General features: G+C 46.5%; 1 protein-coding gene across 1 annotated transcript; it reads left to right on the top strand.

The window, feature by feature from the left end:
• Nucleotides 1-9,812: 9,812 nt before the first annotated feature.
• On the top strand, nucleotides 9,813-13,860 carry LOC121925089 (sodium-dependent proline transporter-like). The gene is made up of 3 exons (XM_042456835.1): nucleotides 9,813-9,986; nucleotides 12,345-12,479; nucleotides 13,705-13,860. The coding sequence occupies exons 1-3, from the start codon at nucleotides 9,813-9,815 to the stop codon at nucleotides 13,858-13,860; spliced, it is 465 nt and encodes a 154-aa protein (XP_042312769.1).
• The last annotated feature ends 99 nt before the right edge of the window (nucleotides 13,861-13,959 follow it).

Genomic DNA, 13,959 nt, shown 5'->3' with positions numbered 1-13,959 from the left:
AGGAACTTCCTGACAGTCAGGGCTGTTTGACAGTGGAAGACACTCCTTTGGAGATTTTGGTGGAGTCTTCTTCCCTGGAGATCTTGAAGCAGAGGCTGGATGGCCATCTGTCAATGGGGATCCTTTGATTGTGATTTCCTGCATGGCAGAATGGGGTTGGAGTGGCTGGCCCTTTTGGGGGTCTCTTCCAACTCTATGGTTCTGTGATTCTATCTATGTTCAAGGCTGAGAGGTTGAATCCCTTGCTATTGCATTCCTTTCCTTGCAGTGTGTGAGCTGCATTGGCTGGTGGCTGGATCAGATGGACCTTGACATTTCCTCCAGCTCATGTTTTTCAGTTCGCTGGACTATTGCGAAGGTGATTCTCTTGTCCAGAAGCACCCACAGTTCAGCCCCACTGAATGACCTGAGGATGGAGAGAAGCTTCTTTGCTGTACACTTGTCCCTCCACATTCGCTGGGGTTAGGGGCACAAGACCCCCGTGAATATGGAAAAAACGCAAATAACAAAAACACCATGTTTTTACCTGAGAGGACACCTCTCTAGGAATCTCTGGGTCCTCCAGGGCAATTCTGTGGTCAACGTCTGACAGACACTGACCATAGAAGTGCGCTGGAGGAGCTACAAAGGCCTAGTAGAGTGTTCTCTCTAGGTCTTTTAGTGCAACTTTTAGTTAAATTTGACCACAGGGTTGCACTGGAAGACCTACATATTCCTAGAGATAGGGTTGCCATTATTCCCGTCCACAAAACCAGAACAAAAATGTAGGACATGATGTAGGTCAAAATGTAGGACAAATTGTAGGAAGTTCAAGAAAAACGGAGGACAAAAACATTAAAAACAGAATAAATTCATGCTGCTCCCTCATGCTCAAAATGGAGGACATTTTGACATTCTTCCTGAATATAAGCTGGATGTAGCTTTCTCTGGTGGACTAGGAGGACTTTGGAGGCGGTGTAGGAGGAGAGGCCTTACCACAGTGGCCTCTCTCCTCGGGGCCCAGCCAGGCGGCAAAGCCTTCTCCAAGGCGGAGGAAGCACCATGCAGTTCCTCTGCCTTGGAGAATACCTTGCCTGTCGGCTAGGCCCCAAAGCAAGACGCTGCAGCCACGTGCGCCTCGGAGAAGGCCATGCCGCCGCGGCCTCTCTCCTCGGGTCCCAGCCAGGCGGCAAAACCTCCTCACTGCCGGCTGACTGAGCCCCGAGGCGAGAGGCGGCCGTGGTAAGGCCTCTCCTCCACCACTTCCTGGCCTGCGACTCGGAGCCTCAGGCAGCCGGCTGGCCCCGGTGCGGCTCCAGTGCCACTGGAGGAGAGGCCTTGAGGCCTTGCTCTTCGGGGCTCAATAAGGTGGCTGAGGCCCTGCCTTGGTTGGTAGGCGGTGATGGAGGCCCTGCCCTGAGCCCCATCCAAGGCCAGTGGTGCCGGCGGCCGGCGGGGGGAGCCAGGACGGGGCCTAAACCTGGGCCGGGACCATACAGAGCTGTCCAGGAATGCTGCCAGTACACAAACAAACACACGCTGATAAGGATGGCACAGCGAAGGAAATAGACTAGGCAGCTATCAGACAGTTTAGAGACCTTCCTCCAGTCCGAGAAGAGTAGCCACAAACGAAAGCCAGGGTCAGGATACCAGAAGTCAGGGAAGCCAGTTCAGTCCAAGGTCAGGGTTAGCCAGAAGGTTTGGCATAGTCAAGTCCGTACCAAGGTCGTAGGTTCAGGGGCACACAAAGATTCAAGAAGCTCGGAGTTCAAGGAGCCAGTACCGACAGCAACCACAATGATGGATCTGCAATAAACTCTGGCAAAGGGTTGGCGTTCTCCAGCTGCTTAAATGAGAGACCCCCTCCCTTGTGCCAGCTGTTGCTTATCTGCAGATTGCCTCTCTGCAAGTCTCTTAGATCTGCGCAAGCAAGAACTCTCAGCTCTTCTTTGCCTAAAGGAAGGAACCTCCATGCTTTGTTCTTCCACAGGGGCAAAACTAGGCTACTGAGAATCTGGAGGGGACCCCAGAGAGCTAGGGTCTGGCTGAGCCTCAACCACTGGGGCTGGAAGATCAGGGCTGGGGTCTGGCAGGGCAGAACTGAGACCTGGTATAGCCTGAAATTCCTCTTGCACCTGAGGAGCCATGGCCTCCTCCTCGTCCTCTGAGTCCCCCTAGTCCTCCTCTTGGCTGGCCATGACAAGAGCAACCAAAAAACGTGATTGTCCCGGGAGAATCTGGGTTATGGCAAGGCTACCTAGAGAGAACATATTAATCAAATCCGTAAATAATCAAAGCCACAAATATGGAGGGATGAGTGTATTTAGGGGACTGGGATGCCCAGTAACAACCAAGAGCTCTTCTGGTTTTGAAAGCATTTAGCAAAAGGCTGCAGCTCTGGGGCCAATTAATTGCCCTTTTTGTTTTCTTTCTTTCTTTGATTTTATGAAATTAATTTTTAAGAGGCATTTTAAAACATGCAGTTGCTGAAATAATTAATCGCCACTTTCCTGTCCTCCCTTCCAAATTACATCTGTTACGTGCAATATTCAAATATCTTCTTTACATGTTTATATATTGTAATGAATTTGATTTCTGTTCTTGCTTTCTCTTCTTCCTCTTACTCTGTCCTTTTGATACGAGTGTTTCTGTGATGTTTTTCACTTCTCTTCATTTTACGATTCAATGTTTCTTCAGATCTCTTTGGCTTTGATATTCTCTTATGAAGTAATTAGTAGATTGCTCTTCAACTATTTGTTTCCTTGACTAATTTTGTGTTGTTTCTCACACCTCCAGTTGTCTTTGCAGCATCCTAAAAACATTTGCCATTCTTGTCTATGTTTTTCAAAAAGGGTATTTAAAAAAGAAAAAAAAAGCTTCTCCAGAGGAGCAGCGATGTTTAAATCAATTGCAGACCTTCACCGTATACTGTTTAATATAAATATATATATATAGTGGGCCCTTGGTATCATTTGGGTTTGCTTCCAAGACCCCACATGGATACCAGTATCCATCGATGCTCAAGTCCCATTAAATACAATGGCATAGCAAAATGGTGTCCCTTATATAAAATGGCAACATCAAGATTTGCTTTTTGGGATTTATGTGTATAATAATAATAATAATAATAATAATAATAATAATATAATTATATTTTCCCACCTCTCCCAGATGGATTGAGGTAGGATTACAGTCCGCTAAAACACATACATCAATAATAAAATACATATAAAAATACATCAATAAAAATACAATTAACCTTAAAAGCTAACTTTTATGTGTGTGTGTGACTATATTTTCAAACCATTTTCAAAATACTGTATATATGTGTCTCATGGCTGCATCCCCACTGCAGAAATAATGTGGATTGACACCACTTTAACTGCCATGTCTGAATGCTGTGGGATTCTGGGATTTGTAGTTTGTAATTTTCAAACCGTGGATAATTGGATCCATGGATGAAGAATGTGTGGATACAGAGGGCTAACTGTATTATGCCAGTTTTTCAAAAACAGAGGTGAACCTCTGGGACATTTTATCCACCCCGATTTAGCAAAAAGTGTCCACTTCTTCCTCTTCTTCTGCAATGATATATTTCTATTCTTTTCTGGTTCTGTTCTTTTCAGAGTTACATCCAGAGTGATATTCCCATTAGTCTGTTGGAGCAGATACAAAAAGAGAATCTTGTGGCATCCTTGAAGAACTCTGCATTATAGCGACTAGACTCCACTGCCTTGGACACGAAACTGAGGGGCATCGCTTGCTTCATGTTTTCTGGTGGAGTCGTATCGCAGGCCACTTCCCATTTTGTTGGGGACAAGGAGTTTTGCTGGTTTGTGGCATAGGAGTATATCACACCGAGCTTTTGGGTGGTTTTCCGGCTCAGTTCCGACGCGACTGCACTTCCAATGATGTGGTTTCACATTGTAACGTGAATGTGTTATCAGACACCATTCCTTTCTATGGGAGATCCTTGGGAGGCGCTTCCGCAGTGGTTCCAAAGTGACCCCTCATTTTGGTAAAACCGGAAAAAAAGTGGCTTCAGAGAATTCGCTTCCAGGCTCCCTTCGATTGCACTGCGATTTCATCTGGTGTGGAATGCAGCTTTGCTACTGCTCTGGTACTCCAACGCAAACGCCCCGGGTTGCCAGTTTCTCATGATGCAATTTCCCCCCATTCCCTTCCAGCAGTCCTTCCACTTTCAGGGGAAGCCGGGGGTGGGGAGCGATCCCTCCGTTGTCTCTGGGGGTATTCCCCGGCCTCAGGCGCATTTCCCGGGCGCCATGATGGAGGGGGAGGTGAGTTTCTGGAGTAAATCATGTGTGGAATATATATATATATATGTGTGTGTGTGTGTGTGTGTGAGAGAATGTGAATATACAGATATATATATATGTATGTGCGTGGCTGCATGAATGTGACTATATAGATACGTATATATATATGTGTGTGTGTGTTTTTGCGTCAGTGTGAATACACAGATATACGTGTGTGTGTGTTTGCGTGAATGTGACTATATAGATATGGATATATATGTGTGTGTGTGTGTGTGTGTCTATCTATCTATATCTATATATATTATACACATGCATATCTCATCATCCCCTGCCTTCTCCTGCACCCCAATCCTGGCCCCAGCGACCCCCAGTGACCTATCCCATCGTCTTCTGCCTACTCCTCCCTCCATAACAGTCATCCTCTGGTAGTGTTTAGATCGAGGGAAGTCATAGTGCTACTCTGTTCTTCTTTTGGTCAGGCCTCTCCTGGGATTCTACGAGTCCAGTTCTGGGCATTCAAAAAGGGACGTTGAGAAGCTGGACTGTGTCCAAAGGGAAGTGACCTAAAATGGTGAAAGGTCTGGCAACCATAAAGTCCCCTGAGGGAGCGGATTAGGGAACTGGGTAAGTTTAGCCTAGAGAAGAGATGGTGATATGGATAGTTCTAATATTGGAAGAGAAGGCAACAGCAAATCTCCTCTGAACAAATGAAAACCCCATGATACATTTGCCTTAGGATTGTCATAAATTGGAAATGACTTGAAGGCACACCAACCAATCTAGAATCATCGAATTGTAGAGTTTGAAACTATCACAAGGGCCATCCGCTCGCCCCCTGCCATGCCGGAATTCACAATCAAAGTAGATGGAAGCCCTGGTCGTTGGCCCCATGAGGCAGGCTAGGCTAAAAGAGGCCTGACCCGAATGGCAGGCCCCTGCCTTGCCCTGTCCTGCTGAGAGATTCATCATCCTGGGTGCTTCAGGATGGGCCGTTTTCTAAACGACAGAGCTGCCCTCCCCGCTGCTTTCCTCTTGGTTTCATACCTTGGCACCCTTCATCTGTTGGCGTTTCCCCGTCCCCACCTTGAGAGATGCTCCTGCGGTGATAAACCGAGAGGCGTTCCAGTGATTAAACATGGACATTAACATGCAACCCACTTTCGGTGGTTAAGAGGTGGAGGCCCTCACTTTCACTAGCTATTTTTAAACAGCGGATGGATGGCCAGCCTCAGGGGAAGCTGCAGGCTTCTTGATTCAGAGGAGAGCAGGTGAGCCCTGAGGATTCCTGCCAAACTCTATAGGAACCATGACTGATTTTCCCCATCTCCCTCAGAATCCTTCTGTTATTTCTAGTTGCGATCACCCAGAATCAAGCCTTGGACAGTGATCTTTGGCTGCTGCTCAGGTGGAGTCAACAATGAACTCCAAACCATTCTGGAGAATAATGCCACTGTTTGAGGGTCTTGGGGGCAGATCTTTACTCGCCTACAGATATCTGCCAAACCTCAAAAGGTCAAACTCATGTATAGGTCCAGGGCAGGTTTTGGGAGCAAAATTATGGATTTCGATATATGACCCTTGGATATAAGTCAAGAGTAAACTTAGAGACATGCAACAAAGGATCTAAAATCATGGAGCAAAGGAAAAACAGTGCCAGTAGAACCTATAAAATTATGGCAGGCACAATGTTTTGGCTCAATAAGCGGATGGAAATGAGAGAGGGGGTGGTCAGTGTTCAGGACAGATTAAACTCTTGCTTTCACCAGGGGATGGTTCTCTTTTTATAAGAGTTACAGTCTTTACATTGACCCATGGATAAGTCAACATAGGTATTAGGGTCAATTTCCTGACTAAGTTTCTAGACTGAACATAAATTTATACATCACCTACCTACAGGAACACATGACACAGATGGGGACACGGTACTAAGCCTTGCCACAACCAAGATGCCACTCTGCCCACACTTTTATCAGGAAATGCCATCCCAAGACCTAATGGCATCACCCACATATTAGGGGGACCTTTGCGTTCTCCTCCTCCAAAGAACGATCTATGCCATACTGTGTCAGCAACGTCCTTCAGCACTCTCCACTGGGCAACAGCCAGTCCGCGCCAAAGGATAATGGACACAAATCGGCTTGGGATGAATACACAAAAACCAGTGGCAGAACATTTCCGTCTGTTAGGCGTTCTGTCTAGATGCCGGAACAGCGGTCCTTGAACAAAAGAAACTACAACGGTAGATTGGAAAGAGAAACAGCAGAGCTGGATTCATCCATAAACTACAGTTCCTCAGCAATGGCTGAACAAAGATAATGGCTTTTGGGCACACTACACACATTCCAACACTAGCTGGCCCCCATCTTCATGGGGCTCGTCCTTGTTCATCTAATCTCTTCACCGCCAGGTACTTTCCCATGCTAACTGGTTTGCCACTTCATTTCCACACACAAAGGCTAGTTCCCAATGCCTTTGTTCACAAACAAACTGGACTTGCCACTTCATTTCCATACATAAAGGATTTTGAATTTGATGACAGTCTCACACACCAATGGCATTGTGTGTGTGTTGTGGTGTGTCGTCTGTCTGTCCCTGACTTTCCACTCCACCAAATGCACCTGGGAAGAAGATTTTTAAGCCTATGAAAACTCATGCTGCCAACTTATTTCTTTCGTTCAGTTACTTCAAACATGCGCAAGATTTCTCTACATACTGATCCTACAGACCAACGCGGCTATATCTTTGAAATCTACAAAGTTAAAGCGGTGTTGTCAAATTGCATTCATTCTGCCAGGCTGAGCAGCCTGAGTCAAGATGCCTGAAGGCTGTTCCTCCTCCCAAGGCTTTGAGAAATTGTTCCTCCATTAGTCATGCCACATTTCCTCTCTGCTGTGTATTTAGCTCTAGGAACTTGCTTAGGCCTAAACTGACTTTGTTTTGCCCCAAGAAAGTAGCTATGCAATTTCCTGGTTGTACACACCTCCACATTGAAACAACACAGGGTTGTTGCTGTTGTTGGTTGTTGTGCACCTTCAAGTCCTTTTCACTTAGGCAACCCTAATATGGGATTTTCTTGGCAAGATTTGTTCAGGGGAAGTTTGCCATTGCCTTCTCTTGGGATCAAGCTTGTTTTCTGCTGCTCCAGGAAACAGGACTACAGGAAAAGAGATTCCAGCTCAACATTAGGAGGAACTTCCTGACAGTCAGGGTGTGTTTGACAGTGGAAGACACTCCTTTGGGATTTTGGTGGCGTCTTCTTCCCTGGAGATCTTGAAGCAGAGGCTGGATGGCCATCTGTCAAGGGGATCCTTTGATTGTGATTTCCTGCCATGGCAGATGGGGTTGGAGTGGCTGGCCCTTTTGGGGGTCTCTTCCAACTCTATTCTGTTATTCTATTAGTTCAATGGCTGAGAGGTTGAATCCCTTGCTATTGCATTCCTTTCCTTGCATGTGTGTGAGCTGCATTGGCTGGTGGCTGGATCAGATGGACCTTGACATTTCCCCGCTCATGTTTTTCAGTTCGCTGGACTATTGCGAAGGTGATTTCTCTGTCCAGAGCACCCACCGTTCAGCCCCACTAATGTACCTGAGGATGGAGAGAGCTTCTTGCTGTACACTTGTCCCTCCACATTCGCTGGGGTTAGGGGCACAAGACCCCCGTTGAATATGGAAAAACGCCAATACAAAAACACCCATGTTTTTACCTGAGGGACACCTCTCTAGGAATCTCTGGTCCTCCAGGGCAATTCTGTGGTCAACGTCTGACAGACCCTGACCATAGAAGTGCGCTGGAGGAGCTACAAAGGCCTAGTAGAGTGTTCTCTCTAGGTTTTTTAGTGCAACTTTTAGTTAAACTTGACCACCAGGGTTGCACTGGAGGACCTACATTATCCTGAGATAGGGTTGCCATTATTCCCGTCCACAAAACCAGACAAAAAATGTAGACATGATGTAGGTCAAATGTAGGACAATTGTAGGAAGTTCAAGAAACAGAGGACAAAAACATTAAAAACAGAATAATTCATGCTGCTGCCCTCATGCTCAAAATGGGAGGACATTTTGACATTTCCTGGAATATAAGCTGGATGTAGTCTTCTCTGGTGGACTAGGAGGACTTTGGAGCGTGTGTGGAGGAGAGGCCTTACCACAGTGGCCTCTCTCCTCGGGGCCCAGCCAGGCGGTAAAGCCTTCTCCAAGGGCGGGGAAGCACCATGCAGTTCTTCTGCCTTGGGATAACCTTGCCTGTCGGCTAGGCCCCAAGCCAAGACGCTGCGCCACGTGGCGCCTCGGAGAAGGCCATGCGCCTGCGGCCTCTCTCCTCGGGTCCCAGCCAGGCGGCAAAACCTCTCACTGCCGGCCTGACTGAGCCCCCGAGCGAGGCGGCGGCCTTGGTAAGGCCTCTCCTCACCACTTCCTGGCCTTGCGACTCGGAGCCTCAGGAGCTGGCTGGCCCCGGTGCGGCTCCAGTGCCATGGAAGAGAAGCGCGGAGTTCAAGGAGCCAGTACGACCGCACACACCACATATGGTCTGCAATAACTCTGGCAAAGGGTTGGCGTTCTCCAGCTGCTTAAATGAGAGACCCCCCCTTGTGCCAGCTGTTGCTTATCTGCAGATTGGCCTCTCTGCAAGTCTCTTTGATCTGCGCAAGCAAGAACTCTCAGCTCTTCTTTGCCAAGGAAGGAACCTCATGCTTGTTCTTCCCACGGGGCAAAACTAGGCTACTGAGAATCTGGAGGGACCCCAGAGAGCTAGGGTCTGGCTGAGCCTCCAACCACTGGGGCTGGAAGATAGGGCTTGGGTTCTGGAGCGAAACTGAGACCTGGTATAGCCTGAAATTCCTCTTGCCCTGAGGGAGCCATGGCCTCCTCCTCATCTCTTGAGTCCCCCTAGTTCCTCCTTGGCTGGGCCATGACAAGAGCCAACCAAAAAACGTGACAACAGTGTGATGCAGCATCTAACAAGGCCAATGCAATTCTAGGCTGCATCAATAGAAGTACAGTCAGCCCTCCATATCCACAGATTTGAGTATCCACAGTTTGAAAATATTTTTAAAATATAGAAATCCTCAAGAGCAAGCTTTGATTTTGCCGTTTTAGGCAAGCGACACCATCTTACTGTGCCATTATATTTAATGGGACTTGAGTATCCGCAGATTTTGGCATCCAAGGGAGGTCCTGGAAGCAAACCCAGCGGATACCAAGGGCCCGCTGTACAGTGTGTCTAGAATGATTGCGGGAAGTAACAGACCCACTGTGTTGCTGAGTGAGATGCAGCAGCCAAGCAGAGCTTAAGAGAAGTTACCTTTTTGTGGGGGGTAACCATTCCCATAATCCACCAGCTATGCTGACTGGAAGAATTCTGGGAGCTGCCATCCCCAAAAGCAACTTCCCTAATTTTATTCTCTTATTCGTAAGGGGAAAGAAATTCCTGCAGGGTTCCTACGGGTATCACTGGAAAGGGATCCTGGGACTACCCTGGAGTAGGCTGCACCTGTACCAATTTTAAGGGTAAGGGAGGTGGGGATTGGGGCCACGTGGTACCCCTTCCTGCCCACGATGTCGACGCCCGTCCTTTTCTGTCTGTTTGCCAGTGAACAGGTCCTGGGGGTGACACACAGCTCCGGTCTCGGGGACCCTGGGCCTGTGAGGTGGCCCCTGGCGCTGTGCCTGCTCCTGGCCTGGATCGTCATCTTCCTCTGCACATTGAAGGGGATCCGCAGTTCGGGAAAGGTGAGGAAGGGCTTGTGGTGGCAGCACAGTCTGCCAAAAAGCCTCATTCTCAGTGGCATTCGTAGTTGGGATCTCCAAACAGAGGGATCAGCCACCAAGAATGCCTTTGCCATGCCTCTTTGACTTGGCCACTGCGTTGGTGGCAACTTGATCTCCCTTGGGAGGGCAGGCAGCAATGCAGTGAAAGGAATGGCAATGCAAACAGCAGGAGTGCGACGGCAAAGGGCTTTCGTGGCCGGCATCCATAGGTTTTTTGTGGGTCTTTCGGGCTAAGTAGCCGTGTTCTGGAAGATGCCAGCCAGAGATGTGGGGGAAACGTCAGGAATAATCTCTTCCAGAACATGTCCACATAGCCTGAAAAACCCACAAAAAACTATGGTGGTAATAATAATAATAATAATAATAATAATAATAATAATAATAATAGGATTTATTTATATCCTGCCCAATCACTGGGAATCCAAGTGGCTTACAATAGAGGGGATAATACTGTACAAGGCCATAACAATAAACATGGATTAAAAAACAAATGTAACATAGCAATGCATTAGACAATAACAATAAAATAAGATAGTGATTAACAATAGCAATAAATAACAAAAAATACATAGCAGTTATAGCAACAAAAATACATAGTAATTATAGCAATAATAAAATTAACAAAGCAAAATGCATAACAATTAACAGAGCAAAACAAGTAAAATATATAATAATAGCAAATGCAACTCTAATGAAATGCAATACAATAATAATAATAATAATAATAATAATAATAAAGTTTATTTATATTTCCTGCCTCTCTCATGGATCGATACAATACAATACAACTCTAATATAAAACAATACACATAATTCCCCTCCCCCTTCAAATATACAACAAAAACTGCAAATATAACAATGACAAAAACTAAAATAAATCATTAAAACCATTAGTCAAACAACCAAAACGATCAACCTCCCGCTGAGTCCTCCATTGCCTTTTGGGGCTCTGGGATGATGCTGGATGGAGGGAAGCAAGTTTCCTGGCCATAACACCACAATACAAGCCCCACTGGCCCTTAAACCCTCACTTGGGTGGGAATTGTTCAGGGTGTGGGTCACCATTTATGCCCATTGTGCCCCTTGGGTCCTCCATGAGCCCTGCCCAGGTCCTGACAACCATCTCCTTAAAAGAAAGCTATTTTTTACCCAAACAATCCACCTCGAAATCATAATGAATCCTTTTCCAAGGAGCTCCCTGCCCCCAAATAGTAAAAACTAGCCAAGAAGTCACACTTTGGAACAGCCTGAAGGTACCTCCCAGCCGCCCCAAATGGTAGAATTTGCACCAAGAATGCACTGTAGTCCTCTAGACCTACAGAGGAGCCCAAAATAGGTGCTGTGTGTGACCCTCCAGGTCATGCCCATGCAACCACCCCTGACCTGGCACAACAGAGGACCCATACGGTCTCTGATGTTGCTTTGGAGGACTTGTGCACTATCCTACTTGATGCTGGGGCGGTTGGGTTAGGTGTGACCTATGGCACTCTTTCTTGCCCTAGGGCAGGCGGGAGCTGTAGATCATATGGCGCAGGGAGGGAGCTGTAGATCATATGGTGCAAGGGCCATGGGGCCAGAACGCCTTCTTACACTGACAGCTGGCTATAGGTGGGGTGATGAATCCACACACAGTTTGAGTCCAGATTTTAGGATGGCTATTGAAGATGATGTTTGGGATGCAGTGGCTTAGTGGTTAAGACGCCAATTCTGATGATTGGAAGATGGGAAAGTTGGCAGTTCGAGGCCCAAGTGCTGCATAATGGGGTAAGCTCCCATCACTAGTCCCAGCTTCTGTCAACCTAGCAGTTCAAAAGCATGATATGCAAGTAGATAGATAGGTACCACTTCTCAGTGGGAAGGTAACAGCGTTCGGTACAGTCATGCTGGCCACACAACAACTGGAGCAGCTCTGGCTCTTTGGCTTAGTAACAGAGATGAGCACTGGTCCCTACAGTCGGTTACGATTAGACATTCATGTCAAGGGACTACCTTTATCTTTATTGAAGATGATGATGCTTTATTTTTTATTCCAATATAGATAGATGGATGGATGGATGGATGGATAGATAGATAGATAGATAGATAGATAGATAGATAGATAGATAGATAAGGTATGTCTTTCAGTGCTCCAGATGCTGTGGGACTGATGCTCCCAGCAGCCTTTAGCTGGTGGTGAGCAATGCTGGGAGGTGCAGTCCAGCAACATCTGGAGGGCCGCACAGTTCCATGTTTTCTTGGAAGTGGCGATGAATGCCAGGGGTGGATCAGCTTCCACCCCTCTGTCCCTGAGTGGAGTCCATGTGTCTTTTCTCTGCATAGGTTGTGTACTTCACAGCTACCTTCCCGTACTTGGTCATCCTGGTGCTGATCATCCGAGGGGCAACGCTGGAGGGCTCCATTGACGGCGTCCGCTTCTACCTCTCCACAGACTGGAGTCGGCTGGGCAGTGCTCAGGTGCGTCGTCTGTGGGCTCTGAGTTGTGGCGGCAAGATGTGGTGGGGGATACAGGACAGGACGCCACATCTGCGCTACAAGGAGTTCAAGTCCTGGACGCAGAACCCCTGTCCTGAGAATCCAGGTTTCATGTTGTCAAGACAAGAGGCCAGCTTCTAGTCTGCAAGAGTGAAAAGGGAAGATTTAAACGGCTGCAACAGTGACCCCGGCCATTTTAATTAATTTTAAATTATTATTAATTGTAAACTAAGGAGGGAAGGGAATGTGGGACCTCTGCTCCTAAGGCAGGATGTGTCCCATGGAGCCCATAAATCTGTTCTAGGGTCTCCTCTCATTGCCCTCATCTCTTGCCATACACTTACGGTGAGGTATGTGTAGCTTTTTGTGGTTTTTTTGGGCTATGTGGTCATGTTAGGGTTTTTAAAGAATTTTTAACTGTATCTTGTTTTATTGTTGTAATCCACTTGGATTCTGAGTGATTAAGCAGAATATACATCATCATTATTATTATTATTATTATTATTATTATTATATTCTAGAAGAGTTTATTCCTGACGTTTTGCCTTCATCTGTGGCTGGCATCTCTGCATCTGTGGCTGGCATCTCTGAAGATGCCAGCCACAAATGCTGGCGAAACGTCAGGAATAAACTCTTCTAGAACATGGCCAAATAGCCCGAAAAACCCACAGAAAACTATAGATGCCGCCCATGAAAGCCTTCGACTTGACATGAGTTGTCTGTGTTTCTGTTTCCATGAATGGGGCCTTTTTACAAAATGAAGCCCAGCTGCCCAACTGGGGAGGTATTATAGGTGGGTGCTATTGTCACAGGTATTTTGCAAATTTGAGGCTCTGAAATGAGTTTTTAGCTGTTCTTTTAAAACCATATATCTAATAATAATAATAATAATTATAATATTTATTTCTAGCCTATTTCTCCTTAAGGATTGAATAAATACAATAAATACAATTTATGATTTATTGTATTATGTATTTTTATTCTATATGACAGAATAAAAATACATAATACAATAAATCATAAATTCACAACCCCCACCCTCCACCCACATAAATATAAAACGCATTAATTACAATTTCAAGAACATACTCAATAACCATTTTAGCTTAATATTCATTGCCTTCCCTGCATTGGATAAAAGACTGTGACTGCCTTCCAAGGGGAATCATGGCCCAACTACCCTGATCTCTCCCTCTTCCGCGGCCAGGTCTGGAATGACGCTGCCTCCCAGATCTTCTACTCCTTGGGCATCGGCTTCGGAGGACTCCTCTCCATGGCTTCCTACAACAAATTCGACAACAACGTCATCAGGTGGGTGCCTCAGGTGAGCTGGCCTGGCCTTTTATGGGGGCCCTTGCAGTAAAATGCAACTGAAACATGAACCAATACATCACCTTCAGAAGAGCAACATTCCCACTCAGCACCAAACGCTCTGTGTTTTTAAAACCTCCATCCAAATCAG

This window comes from Sceloporus undulatus, chromosome 3, assembly GCF_019175285.1.
Source record: "Sceloporus undulatus isolate JIND9_A2432 ecotype Alabama chromosome 3, SceUnd_v1.1, whole genome shotgun sequence".
Classification (NCBI taxonomy): Eukaryota; Metazoa; Chordata; class Lepidosauria; order Squamata; family Phrynosomatidae; genus Sceloporus; species Sceloporus undulatus.
This window is presented reverse-complemented; position numbering and strand designations above follow the sequence as displayed.

Coding starts and splice junctions, on each gene's coding strand:
- LOC121925089 (XM_042456835.1), top strand. CDS start 9,813: ATGTCGACGCCCGTCCTTTTCTGTCTGTTTGCCAGTGAACAGGTCCTG. Junction 9,987..12,344: donor GGATCCGCAGTTCGGGAAAG/GTGAGGAAGGGC, acceptor TTCTCTGCATAG/GTTGTGTACTTCACAGCTAC. Junction 12,480..13,704: donor GTCGGCTGGGCAGTGCTCAG/GTGCGTCGTCTG, acceptor TTCCGCGGCCAG/GTCTGGAATGACGCTGCCTC.